Here is a 14,147-nt window from a genome sequence, read left to right as displayed (position 1 = left end):
ACGTTTAGGCCCTCTTCTCTTCCTCTTTGTTGCTGCACAAGGTCTAAGGAATGGTTGTGTGATGGTGTGAATGGTTTGGGGAGTGGTGGAAATGGAAGGATGGTGTTTGGATTGTAAAGGAGACACGGCAATGAATTTATGGTGTGTGAATTGTGTATGAATGGGAATGATCTGATCTAGGGGTTAATATGAGTATATATAAGCACTTAAAACCCTAGGGTAATCAGATATGAGCTTGTGACAAGTTAGGAGACAAGGTAGGACGGCTAGGAGACAAGCTAGGACGGCTTGTGACAAGCTAGGACGGCTAGGAGACAAGGTAGGACGGCTAGTTGACAAGCTATGACGGCTAGGAGACAAGGTAGGACGGCTAGTGACAAGCTAGGATGGCTAGGAGACAAGGTAGGACGGCTAGTTCTTCCAATACAGAAATTAGGCAAAAATTAGGCACCATGTGTGAATAGATAAAGCCTTCTAGAAATAAGGTTTTTAGGCCCCCTTGCAGCTCCCTAACTGAATTCAAGCCTTCAAATTCGTCCATCCTCATGCCTCCATGCTTGCACTATCCAATCTTGGCCCAAAAGTGCTCTAGAATGCTCCAAAATGCATCTTTTTGCTTCCTTAGCCATATGAACCTAAAAACACACGAAAATGGCTTAAACTACTAAAACAACTCTGAATTCACAATATAAATGCACGAAAACAAGCTAAGTAAGTCGCCTAAATATGCTCCTATCAAATTCCCCCATACTTAGCTTTTGCTAGTCCTCGAGCAAAACAAAACAAAAGAAACCAAAAACAAAACACAATCTAAACCTTCCAACATGTATCTCAGGGATTTCAAACGAACATGACACAATATAGAACATCATTCCCACGATATTTAGCTTACTTTACACTTCAACAAACACTTAATCATAGTTACCACTTATTATTTCACATTTAATCAATTAAAACAACATTTTGAATGTAGTAACATGCCTTAGAGAATTCCCTCAATTCCTTACTAGAATGCACTCAATTTTCACACAGATTTTCTAACTCCACACCCTACACTAGGTATATGTGAGGAGATTGATGTAAATATGAATTCTAACACTCACATATGTTATATCAAAGAAAGCATTTTCTGGATTTACGACAATGACATGAATATGATCTCATGAATGGAATGCTACTACTTAGAATGAGAACCAGTGATTCCATATGCTCATACCAAATTCAAACTCCACAAATTGAACACATAACATTAAGATAGAAGTTGAGGGTTGTAACGGGGCTAAGGGTAATGGTTTAACAAAGAAAGGTAAAGTAAAACAAAGGTTCTTAAAGTAATAGGAAGCGAAGTAATGAAATTGACACTTAAACTCACTTTTAATGGCAGAAATCAACTTTTAAACACAAGGGAAGATTCATGCAACAACTAGGGTCAAATTCACTCTTTTGGACCCTTCCTTCAATAACCAATACTTGTGAGATCATTCTCACTTATTTTTCAACTCTTTTTCTTTCTTTTCAACACTTTTCTATTTTCTTTTTATTTTTCCACGAATTTTTTTTTTCTTTCTTTTTATTTTTTATTTTTTTTTATTTCATTCTTTGGCCGTGCCCTATTATCTTCCCCCACACTTATTTTCTGCAATATATTGATCAAAAGGAGTTCATTCTAAGTCATGCTTCACTATCCTTTAAGAACAAGGGTATGGAAAGTCCTTATCTAGGCTAGGTGAGGATAATGTGGTTAACAAAGAAAATAATCTTGAAAAGGCTCAAAAGGGGTAATCCTACAATACATGTGAAAAGGGATAGGCTTTTTGGCTTTGGCTTGACTAACAACTTCATCTTATTGTATGTTATGCAATCAATATCATGCTTTGAATGAATTGGGCATGAGTTCTAGTATTTGGAACTATAATGAAATGCATTCCAAGTAGCAACCAAGCAAAGAATGATGAGATCATGCAATGACTTTAGAAAACAAGAAATCACAGATTTATACTCTCCAAAGAACGTTATAGGCTCAAGTCTCACAAGGATGTAGCTTTAGTTTAAGTTCCTTTGTTCAAGCATGTTACAAAAACAGATTTTCTCTTTGTAATTACATGTGAATTCATAAGCTATAACCATAACCAAGCATAAACCAAAGCATAAATTAACTTCCAGCTATGTTTACAACATTCTTTAATAGTCATGCAATTAAAACCAAATCCTCATCATTGTGTTGGAAGGTACCCTAAGACACAAAAACAACTCTTTTTGGGTTTTTTGAAACAATTTTTCTAGTTAAATATTTTTAGGTTTTAGGTCACCATTGGAGATGATCTTAGAAGGAGGAAAAGCAGGTTGAAAGGACTTGAAAATGATTCTGGTGTAGGGTCAACAGGATCTGAAAGCTGTGGTGGTTAATTATTTCAAAGATTTGTTTACTAACAGAAGTTAGATCGTAATGCCTAAGTTTTTTCCCTCCATTGTTGGAGGAAGAAGTTAGAGATCTTAATGCTCAAGTTGTTAAAGTTTAGAGATCATAGTGCTAACGGCATTATCACTTATGTTCAATATTTTTTTCAGCATATCAAAATTCCTCCTGGCATATAGGAAACGCTTAGCACTTTATTACCTAAAGTTCCTAATCCAATTTTTTTGAATCAAATTAGGCCCACCAGTTTATGTACTAAAATGTATAAAGTAGTTGCCAAACTTCTGGTTTGCAAGTTGCGGCCTATAATGGAGAAAATTATTACCCAAATCAATTCAATTTTGTTTCTGGTTGGTGCTTTAGCTCAAGAAGTTGTACATAAATTTAAGCTTGCTAAAGGAAAAAATGGCTTCTTGGCTTGAAAAATTGATTTGTCTAATGCTTATAACATATTATTGTGGGGCTTTGTTGATCGTATTCTTTTTGAAATTGGTATTAATGGAAGTTTATTCGAGCTCATCTTGAGTTGTATAAATTCCATCAATTTCAGAGCTATCTTTAATGGTGAACTTACTAATGCGTTTCAACTAGGGTGTGGTATAAGATAGGGACATCCTCTTTCTCCTTACCTTTTTGTTCTTTGTATGAAGAAGCTAAGTCATTTGATTACCTATGAAGTTAATAATAAAAATGGAAACCTACTAGAAGTCTTAAGAAGAGGTCCTCGTATTTCCCACCTGTTTTTTGCAAATTATTTTCTTGTTTTTACTAAAGCTACTGTTTCACCATCAAAGATTGTCAACTCGTGCATTGCTAAGTTATGCGCTTCTTCTGGTGAATTGGTAAATTTTGATAAGTCAAAGTTTTTTTTTTTTGTCAGATAATAGATTTTGTTAAATTAGTCACAGATGGAATTCAAACTCACGTCATCATGCAAGAGCTCAACACCTTTCCACCACTGTGATAAATGACCACTTGCCAAAGTTTGTTGTTTCTCTGAATACTAGGAGAAGAGTGGCTCGTAAAATCAACCAGATATGTCGCTCGAATGTAGCTATCTCGCTTGGGACGTATCTTGGAGTTCCTTTATTGCATAAAAGGGTCAATAGTGCAACTTTTCAATATGTGGTGGATAAAGTTCAGATGAAGTTGTCTTCTTGTATTAGGAAAATGCTTTCCATGGCAAGTAGACTTACTTTAATTAAGTTTGTTGCTTAATCTAAAAGTGATTAAAAAAAAGCCTAATTTGACTTAAAGTGATCAAAAAGCCTAATTTGAAAGTGATAAAAAGCTTAATCTGAACGTGATAAAAAAAATCTCTTGATTTGGTTACCATGGATAAGATATGTAGTGCTTTATTGAGGAACTAAGTTGCATAGGGCAATGAAAACTTTGGATAACATATTAATATATAAAAGAAGAACCCGAAAAATTTATCAATATATTAAAAAATGAACCCAACAAAAGTATACAGCTCATCAAATAGTGAATATATATATAACACCACAATGTGAACATGATGAACAGACGTGGAAAATCAAATTTACAATTGTTCTAATAAAAATAATTGCGCTTCTAATAATCATAACGTGTTTTGTGTCCTTCAATTTATGGGGTTCTTCTTCAATGCCCATTGTCATTCTTTCTGTGAACAAAAAAGGTTTTGGTAATCGATAGAAGAAGAAGAATTAAACAGACTTAAAAAAGAAATTTAATAAAAAATAATGATAGATGCTTACCAATAATTCAAGTAAGGGAGCCGTATGAGAATAGATTTAGATTGTGGTGGATATGACTAGCGGAAGAATCATAATTGAAAAATATCACAATTATCATTTAATTAGCCAGTTTTTTCTTAATTATTGGTTTATTAAATGGTTTCTAATTGAAGTTAAATTTTGATTAATTTAAATGATATGGCTTTCCATATCAGATGTCACCTAATATGGTATAAAATTGTAGTACAAAAACATAATAATAATAGCATTAAAAACAATCATATGATTGACCGCAAACACCACCATCACCCCCATCCTATCACTTTATCACTAGTAACTAGAGGTGGCAAATTAATTATTAGGTTGTTAATGAGTACTGGTTAAGATTCGTTTAATTTGATATCATTATAGAATAAAGATGAGATTGATAGTGATGATAATAGTATAAAATTAAATTAAATAAATCTTAATGAATACCTACAAACAACTTAATAAATTGATTTACCATCTCTACTAGCAACTCCACCGTACCAACACCATCACCCTTAACACATTCACTAACCGGTCAACCACGATCACCCTTGGACAAACAACAAAAGACCTCTCGAATTTTAATTTTATTTGTTTTATTCTAGCAATTGCGTTAGTAAGTTACATGTTAAATTAATCACCGACGGGATTTGAACTTACGCAATTCATGTAAGGCATAACAATTTTCCACCATTATAATAAAGAGGCACTTGCCTTGAACTTTAATTAGAATAATATTAAATCACATCATTCTGGAATTCTCTTCTAAAAATTATTTTTGATTATATACACTTGTAATATTAAACTTCCTCATCTGGTAACGTTACCTGCATCTCTCTCATACTCGGGTGCGTATACCGCCAAACCTCTCCACGTAACCTAAATTAGTATAATTGATATGGTCGGCAGATCCAGCCATGCATGTACCAAATTAAACTACGCAGCAGATCAAAGTCCATTTTATCACACAAACTTTATTTATTGGGTAAATTACAAAAAATTATCTCAATTATTGGTGTCATGACACTTTCATACCTCATCTTTTAAAATTGACAATGGCATACCTCATCTTACGAATTTGTGTCAATGTTATACCTTCCGTTAACTTGGCGTGAATTTCTCAGTTAAATGCTAATGTAGCTTGATCCGGGACTCATTTTCTATTAAAAAATTATTTAAAAAAAAAATCATTTAATATTTTTTAAATATTAAAATAATTAAAAATAATTAAAAAAAAACTAACACTCAGTTCGTCCCCTTGCCTCCCCCCCTTTTCTCTCTCTTCTCCCCATCTTCATCTTCTTCCCCCTTCTTGCAACTGCAACCCAGAAAAATGAATAGAAAAAAAAAAAAAAAAACCAATTTGTCTTCCCCGCTCCCCACCCCCTCTTCTCCCCGCACCTAACCTCCCCACCTTCGCACCCACCCTCTGCACCCAACCTCGCACCCACTACCTGCAACCCAAAAAGAAAAAAAACCCAAATCTCGTTGAGGTGGAATTAGAAAACCTTCGCTAGGCCGATTCCGAAGGTTGAGAACCTAGGGGGAATGGGTGTAGAGGGAAGAGGGTGGGTGTGCCGGGGGGGGAGGACGAACTGGGTTTTTTTTTTTTTTTTTTTTCCTTCTCTCTCTTCTTCTTCTTCTTTCGACGAATTGGGTTCCCTTTTTTTTTTTTTTTTTTTTTTTTAAATTCTTCTTCTTCTTCTTTTGGGCTTGGGGGAGGGGTGTTGGATCTGGGTTGGGTTGGGTTTTTTTTTTTTCTTCTTCTTCTTCCTCTTCTTTCCTTCTTTCTGGTTTCCCGTTGAGGTGGAATCAGAAAACCTTCGCCAAGCTGATTCCGAAGGTTGAGAACCTTGGGGGAATGGGTGTAGAAGGAAGAGGGTGGGTGCGCTGGGGGGGGGGGGTGTGGGGGAGGATGAACTGGGTTTTTTTTTTTTTCCTTCTTCCTCTTCTTCTTCTTCTTCTGGGACGAATTAGTTCTTTTTTTTTTTTTTTTTTTTTTTTTTTAATTCTTCTTCTTTTCTTTTTTCTGGTTTTTGGGGGGGGGGGGGGCGGGCAACTGGTTGGGTTGGGTTTTTTTTTTTTTTTTTTTCTTCTTCTTCTTCCCCCTCTTCTTCTTTCTGGTTGCAGGTTTGGTTGTTGGGGGGGAGGGGACAATGGATTGGTTTGGGTTTTTTTTTTTTTCTTCTTCTTCTTTTTTGGGTTGCAGGAGAGGGGAAGATGGAGGGGGGAAGGACGAACTGACTTAAGTTTTTTTTATTTTATTTTATTTACTTTTCTTATTATTTAATATTTTAAAAAATATTAAATGATTTTTTTAGTTTTTAATAATATTTTATTAAAAAAAGGATTCTGGATCAAGCCACGTCAACATTTAATTGAGAAATAAATGGCCAAACTAACGAAAGGTATAACATTGACACAAATTCTAAAGATGAGGTATGACATTGTTAATTTTAAAAGATAAAATATAAAAGTATCGTGACATTAATAATTAAAGTAGTTTTTTATACTTTACTTTTATTTATTTATTAAACCATTCGTCATACTGCATGCAGTTTTACATAAAGTCACTTTCCGAACGCAGAAAAGAAAAGAAAACAGAAGAACACAAATCAAACAAACAGATCCCATCCGAAGTCTTCTCGCAGGACCATCCGATCGGACAATGACCTTGCGAGAGATGATATCACACACTTCTTTACAGTGAAAAGCCAAATGGGCCAGGCGTAAGACTTTCTATCACATCTTACATATATCTCCCGCACTGCCCTTATTCTTTATCAAACTTATCTTAAGCTATCTTATCACGTCATATCATATGGTATACACCATGCAAGGGACTAGCATACTTAAGGTAATATGTTTTGCCATCGTTTTCGTATGTTATGTTATCATATTGTTATTGCATAATAAAGAAAATTAATAAGATTTTCATCTTATTAATAATCTAAATTAATAACTGAATAACATAACATGAAAAACTGTATGACAAGAGATTATTGTCCTACGTATTCATGCCTTTGTATAGCTCTAGCGACGGAAGCTCCTGGCCTCGCGCACAGGTGCATCCACCTCATCTTCCCGGAGCTTCACAGCTGTGTAGGTGGCCGCCCCGGCGAGAGCTCCAAGGGTAGGAGCCACCAGGTATATCCACAACTTCGTATAGTTTCCGGCGGCGACAGCAGGACCGAGAGTGCGCACCGGGTTCATTGAACCACCGCTAGATGGCCTGCCAACGCCAAAACAAAACCATAATTTTCAGTACTATATTCCGCTTGGAATCTTTTATCTTTAAACTTTGCGTGTAGGAGGGAAATGCTAAGATGATAACAAAAACCGCACACCACCATCGTTTTTTTTCCCTTTCAATTATGTGACGTTATGCCAACATGAGGATGATGATTGTACATGAAACTGTATTGATTGCTGTGGGAGCTACCAACTTGCCCACCCTCCAACCCAACAAAAACAAGCAAATGACAAGCTTAACTTTGTTTGAATCAGGGATATGTGTATACGTTAGATATGATTTCCATTATTATTATGTAGGGATGAGTCACTTTTCGAAGTACATTGTGATAAGTCTATATTTATTTGTCTACCATTTTATTTGTTTTGAATAAATGCCCATTGTAATTGGGAAACATAATAATTAAATTAAGACAAAAAATTTAAGCATAAACAAGGATTTCTTTAGTTTGCTTTTATTTTTCAGCTAGTCAATGATGGGAAAACTTTGTTGTCTTATAGGGTGCTAATTTGACGATACTCGAGCATAATTGAGAATACTCAAAATAATCTTTTAGACAATACGATAGTTTAAACCACGTCAATTTACGAAGAAGATATAGTTTGATGCAGATAGGCAAATACAATGACAAATTGATCTAATACACATACACCATTAACCTTATCACGAAAGAAGAGTAATTATGTGGAGCATTATATTGAAAATAAGAAATAACAAACTTTGCAGACGATTATTACAATTTGATAAAAATAAGAAAAAGTCACCCACCCACAATTATATGTTTGAATTCGTAGGAAAAAAAAAAAAAACGCTTTTGCACAACCAAGATACTTCGATGTCAGAAGTCGAATTTTGCCGAGTAGTGAATCATATGCACAAGTATAAATAGATAAACTTAAATCTTGTTGATAATTGTTCAGTTTTCACAAAATTTAAAAAGTTGAAAACGTTTACTAAACAAGCTCTCAATTTTTGTCAATTTTTTTTTTTTTTGGGTCAAACGATAGATTTTGTTAAATTAGCCACCGACGGCGTTTGAATCCACGTCATCATGTCAGACTCAACATCTTTCCACCACTATAATAAAAGGCCATTTGCAATTTTTTTTCTTCTTCCGTTTTCAGTTTTATTCTTTTTTTAAATGAGAACATAAAATTAAAACTTAAATTATTTTCCCTAATTATAACTAAATCACAAAGCAGTCCAATAGTAGATAAATAGCAGTAAGGATAAAATGAGAGAGAGAGAGATAGATATGAAGTACTAACCCTGCAATAAGAATGTTTAGCATGACAGTAGCCCCAACTGCTAAACCAGCCAACTCTCCCAACTGCATGTCATCAAATCCCAAGCGCATTAGAAAGAATATATTTGAAATTAGTTAAGAAGAATCTGAGATATGAACAATCAAATTTATGTGAGGTTGATATATTTACATACCGCTCGAGTGTCAGTTGCAACAGCAGTGACAACGAACAACAGATTAAAAGTGATGATGAACTCAAGTCCAAAAGCCTGGCCAGTACTCACAGTAGGCACCGTGACTCCGCCGGACATGTACGGATGGAAAATCCCTTTGAGAGCAAACGAGGCGCAAATGGAGGCAGAAACCTGAGCTGCGATGTAGGCTGGGACTTGGACCCACGGGAAGTGTCGCAGGGCGGCAAATGCAATGGTGAGAGATGGGTTCAGATGCGCACCAGAGATGTGGCCAGTGGAGAGAATCACGATCATCACGCCAAGCCCTGCGCATGCTGCATTTCCGATCAAGCTCTCTGCTCCGTTGTACTTTTGGTTCACGATTGGTCCAGCACTTGCTGCAAACATCAAGATGAAGGTTCCTACGAACTCAGCTCCAAGCTACATAATGTTGATCAAAACTAGTTATTATCCTACATCAGGAAATTAAAGTTTTGTGTAACGGTATATAACTAACCGCTACGAACTTCTCCACTCATTGTTAATTGGTTTAGACTGGTTTCTCTAATTTTATCAGTTCAACGAGTTTTTTTTCTAAATTGGTATGCTAAAGTATTTAACGTGCCTCACTTAGCATACACATTTTCTTTGCTACATCGGAGGAATTTGAACTCTGAACGTAATTCATGTGTTGGATAATGGAATCTTTTTTTCTGAAACTTCACAAGATAAATTACAACTTATATTGCATAGTTTCACTTCTAATTGAATAGAAACTTTTTGTGGACAATATAAATATGATTAATTATGAACCGCTAATTCAACTCTAAAATCTTCAAAATTTATTCATCACGCGGTCCATCCTCACCACTGAGCTAACCCTAGTGGCTAATAAAGTGCATGCATTTTTTAAATGTGTAACGCACAAAGCTTTGGCCCGATGAGATTTTCTTGTTGGGAATACTTTTTAACTTTCTTTGGTAGTTAATGCCCACCATCAAAAATGCATTTTCAATTGTTGAAACCTTAAAAAGTTCTCAAAGCACAATGAATGGATATTAGTTAATAGACATGCAATAAAGCGTAAAGCAATTGAAAGTGTTTGAGTAGCATTATCGATCGTGTTGAAAAGCCTACACATGAATTCTTATATGCATATTTTCGGGAAAGAAAATAAGTTTGACATTAGGATGATGACAATTGAGAACGGCATATATTATACATATGCAGTTTGCCTTTTTCTTCTTTTCCTATTATTTAAAAAGAAATACAGGTAGAAGGTAGACCACACGCCTAATATGAAATTAAGTTCTTTTTTTTGTTGGATAAATTAACTTCTTCAAAAGTATATCCTTTCGGACTAGCCGTCCTGGATTTATTTTAATCCCCATACTTTACTCAAATTATAGAGTTTTTTTTTTTTTTTTTTTTTGGGATAAATTATAGAGGTTTGTTAAGAACCGACCAAGTTGCTTAAGGACCACGGCCAAAAAATAAATCGATTAAAAGGGCGGTTTTTGCTAAAATATATGTAAAGCAGGTGAAAAGATTTCGTTTTTAATGTGTATCAATATATAGGAATCAAACCCTAACCAATTTGTTTCTTCTATTTATAATTGAGTACGGACAAAATCTTTTTCGGCCAAGCATGTGTTTATTTATTAGTTTATAGACAAATTATTATCTTTTTCTAACAAAATAATAATATATCCAGCTTTTTGAATATTTTCAACTTCATGACTGCAACTGTAAATACGTCACTGTTAAAGCACCAACAATAATGCACCAAAGCAATATCAAAATATTTTCTTTCGATATGAAATTCATTTTGTCAAGTTTTAAACACCAATAGAGGTGACAATATTTAAATTGAGACACTTATAATTTTATTTTCATACTATTATTCGTTCAAGTATAACTTAGCAACCGACTAAATTAAGGTTGACAGGAACTAAATTAGATGGTTTATCGTATTAAAGTGGGGGTTTAATTTTTAATTATATGTACTAAACAAAAAACCGAAGGTAGAGGTCTGTTTCAATTGGTTACTCTTTGTTCTATCCTGGACACCAAACGAACCTAAACTCGAATAAAACTCTCAATCATATGACAGCCACAAATGTCAAAAACATGGTGCATAGTAAAAGGATTGGTTGTGGGGGTTGCAATATGTAATGCATACCTTGCGGGTGAGGGAGACAGTCGGAGTAGGGAACTCGTTGAAGCACGTGGGGGAGTGACCCCACGCAGTAGCATTCACAGGGAAGCACTTGGTTCGCGGCATTGACTTACGCTCATACGATAGCGAATCCACTCTGGGCCCTGAAAACAGTGGCAGTGGCGTTCCAGGTGTCGCCGGCGCCGACGCCGACGGCGTCACCGGCTCAGATTCCGCCATTTCTAGCCTCCAAAATCAAGACAAAGAAAAAGGATAAAACACAATAGATTTTTTTTTTTTTTTTTTTTTTGGTTTTTGAGAATTGGGTTCTGGGAATGAGAGCTCGGAGTTACATAATTTGACGATTTTTATAAAAAAAATTCTACACGAGAATCTTGGTAGTGGCCAGAGTGGGGGACGACAGTATGGCTATGGATAGTACATACTGAAATAAAATTTACCTAATTTGTTTTTTTGTTTTTTTGGCTTTTTGGGTTGGGAATTGGGTTTTGGAAGGATGAAAGTTACATATTTCGAAGGTTTTTTTTATAATTTTTTTGTTAAGGGATAGAAGAAATGAAGAAATCCAGAGTACCCACTACAAGGATAACTCTAGTTTTTCATACAAAAAGCAATCAAACTAATTTTTTTGTTTTTTGTTTTTCTGAGAAAGGGGTTTTGTGGGATGTGATTTAAAGTCTGGATTACATGCTGGGAATGATTTTTTTGAGGTTTTCTTTAAGGAAGAATGGTGAAAAAGGAAGGATCCAGGTTCAAAACCGGAGCAACAAAACAGCAGAAAAGTGCAGACGATTTGAAAAGGACTGCAACTGGTCAAAAGAAGATGAAGAAGGAAGAGGAGGATTGGATTGCACAATAACAGAGCTGAACCGAAGAAGAGAGGATATATGACGTTGGGATTGAAGAGAAGGATGTTTTAGATAACTCAGAGGCAGTCAGGCTTAATTGCATAGACGCGTCTGTTTATATATATACAGAAAATCGAGACGGTACAAACTCCAACATCTCTCTCTCTCTCTCTCTCTGCATTATTTTAAGAAGGAGAAAGTCAATGACTTCCATTAGAGAAATTTTTAGTTGTGACGAAAACACGGGTGATACATCACATGTTTTTATGTAAATGTTGAAAATTTTTTTTTTTTAAGTTATTAAGTTTTTAACACATATATCTTATTATTTATATAACGACACGTAATGTACCATCCTCTATGACGATCACACTGAAAAATCCCTCCTTACATTGGGGCACTGCGTTTAACAGTTTTCTTGCACTGTTTTGCATTATGCAATGATCTAGTAACTGCCGCTGGCCCCCCGTAATGCTCGCGAAGTCCACTTCCTAATCAACCGCGCTGTAGCGTGCATGACCTAGCTTTTGGTTTGATAATGCAATTATTTCTGGATATTCGTCTTTAATGGACATTGTTTATTTTTGATGTGCTACTAGAAGAGCAACTCGATAAATTGACAAATTCTGGCGTGAGTAGTAATTTCTGAGATGAAAAGTGATTTTGTTTATAATCTTCGTTGTGTAAATTTCTATTTATTGGTTCTTATTTGCTTAAATTCATTCAAAATATTATAAATAAATATGAGGGTGCATAAAAAAGTAATGTGTGGAAATTATTTTTCTCTTAATAATGATAATTTCCTTTTCAACAATTAGTCCCAATTTTTTCACTTAAGAACTTGTAGTCAAGAGATACTTTGTTCTTGGTATATTTAGCACTTGAAATAAATTTTAATTTTCGTTTATCAGTGCAACATATTGTTCTTGTGTGAGCAATATAAGAAATCTCTCGCGTCAAAAGTTTACTAAACTTTTCATATTTTTATATGGAGTTGAACCACTCATTACATTGTTAATTGATTTTATGGTAAAATATCAAATTTCTTCATGTATTAAAACATATTGCTCTGTGTGTGAAGCTTACTAGTCACACATGCTACACGTCACTCAATTTGTACCCCGTGAGCATCTTCATCCTTGTTCAACTCCTCCATCTTTCTCCTCAGTCTCACTCAATTTCTCCTAAAAAACACAAATTATTACTAAAACGATAAATCCAATGTTGTTTCTTCATATAAACGTACAAGTGTTAATCAATAATTACTAAGTATTGTTCACTTCTTAAGTTTGAAAATTCGTCACTATGAAAAAAGGGAGAGGTGTGCGAGGATGCTAAAAAAACTTCCCATATTAAATAATACTATGTGCTTGTAAACCGTTAAAAAAATGTTGAGAACTTCAACTTGCTTGACCTTAGTTCAAATGTTAAGCAAAATATAAACTTGAACGTCAATAATAAAGGGAGTTTTCATTAGCACTTTAAAAATCTCATTTGGTACTCCAAATTTTATATAATTAGAAAGAAAAATGCATTTGTGACGAGTTGTTTGGGCCCAAAATATTGTTGTTGGGCTGAGCAGCAGGATGTGCTCGGCCCAAGGTGATGACAAATACTGTGGGCCGAATAATAAATCCCGGGCCAGTTTGGCAGGGTCGGCCAAATCCTATCCTAAGTAGTCCGGATAAATAGAAAAGGTCGAGGAAGTCCTGGTGCAACCAGGATTCTCGGCCGACAAGGAATAAAGCCTCGAAAAGAAGGAAAATTCAGAATCCCAGTGGGAGTAGGTTTGTTCGAGTTAGAGTCAAAATGGGACAAGGACTCCCAATCCAAATCAGAATGCGAATTGGTCTCAAGGAATGGGGTGCTATAAATACAAGAAATCATGCAACAGAAAAGTCCCTTCAAATCAGCATACAATTGCCCTGCGCAAAACCTCTCAAACACCTTGAGATTTTTCCTTTTCTTTTCCTGCCGACACACCTTCAGTTTGGATAAACAGCACTGTGGAAGCACCCGGCGAGCATCTTCAGTTTGGATAAACAGCACTGCTGCCGCAGAATCAGCCGACCGAGAAGCACCTTCAGTTTGGATAAACAGCACTGCGTCGAGGTCGACCGATTATCTATCTAAGTCTTGGCCGAGAAGGGTTTTCGAACCCTTGTTGGTAGAGGTCATCTTACTAGCCTTTCCGGCATAGTTGGGTGTTACGAATTGCATTGCTCGGCGCATTGAACGCCGAGTGATTTTATGATTGGATACTCGCAAGTAAGTTTCAGGGTTC

General features: G+C 35.4%; 1 protein-coding gene across 1 annotated transcript; it reads right to left on the bottom strand.

Annotated features, from left to right (window-relative positions):
* Positions 1–6,641: 6,641 nt before the first annotated feature.
* On the bottom strand, positions 6,642–11,970 carry LOC103950753 (probable aquaporin NIP5-1). The gene is made up of 4 exons (XM_009361985.3): positions 11,019–11,970; positions 8,858–9,277; positions 8,686–8,747; positions 6,642–7,396 (listed from the first exon to the last, which is right to left on the bottom strand). The coding sequence occupies exons 1-4, from the start codon at positions 11,232–11,234 to the stop codon at positions 7,198–7,200; spliced, it is 897 nt and encodes a 298-aa protein (XP_009360260.1). The 5' UTR covers positions 11,235–11,970; the 3' UTR covers positions 6,642–7,197.
* Positions 11,971–14,147: the final 2,177 nt, after the last annotated feature.

The sequence above is a fragment of a genome, unplaced genomic scaffold (genome assembly GCF_019419815.1).
Source record: "Pyrus x bretschneideri cultivar Hongxiangsu unplaced genomic scaffold, Pyrus_bretschneideri_v1 Contig3, whole genome shotgun sequence".
NCBI lineage: Eukaryota > Viridiplantae > Streptophyta > Magnoliopsida > Rosales > Rosaceae > Pyrus > Pyrus x bretschneideri.
The sequence above is the reverse complement of the archived record's forward strand: the minus strand, read 5'-3'. Positions and strand labels throughout refer to the sequence as shown.

Coding starts and splice junctions, on each gene's coding strand:
- LOC103950753 (XM_009361985.3), bottom strand. CDS start 11,234: ATGGCGGAATCTGAGCCGGTGACGCCGTCGGCGTCGGCGCCGGCGACA. Junction 9,278..11,018: donor CTGTCTCCCTCACCCGCAAG/GTATGCATTACA, acceptor AACATTATGTAG/CTTGGAGCTGAGTTCGTAGG. Junction 7,397..8,685: donor CTAAACATTCTTATTGCAGG/GTTAGTACTTCA, acceptor TGGCGTTGGCAG/GCCATCTAGCGGTGGTTCAA.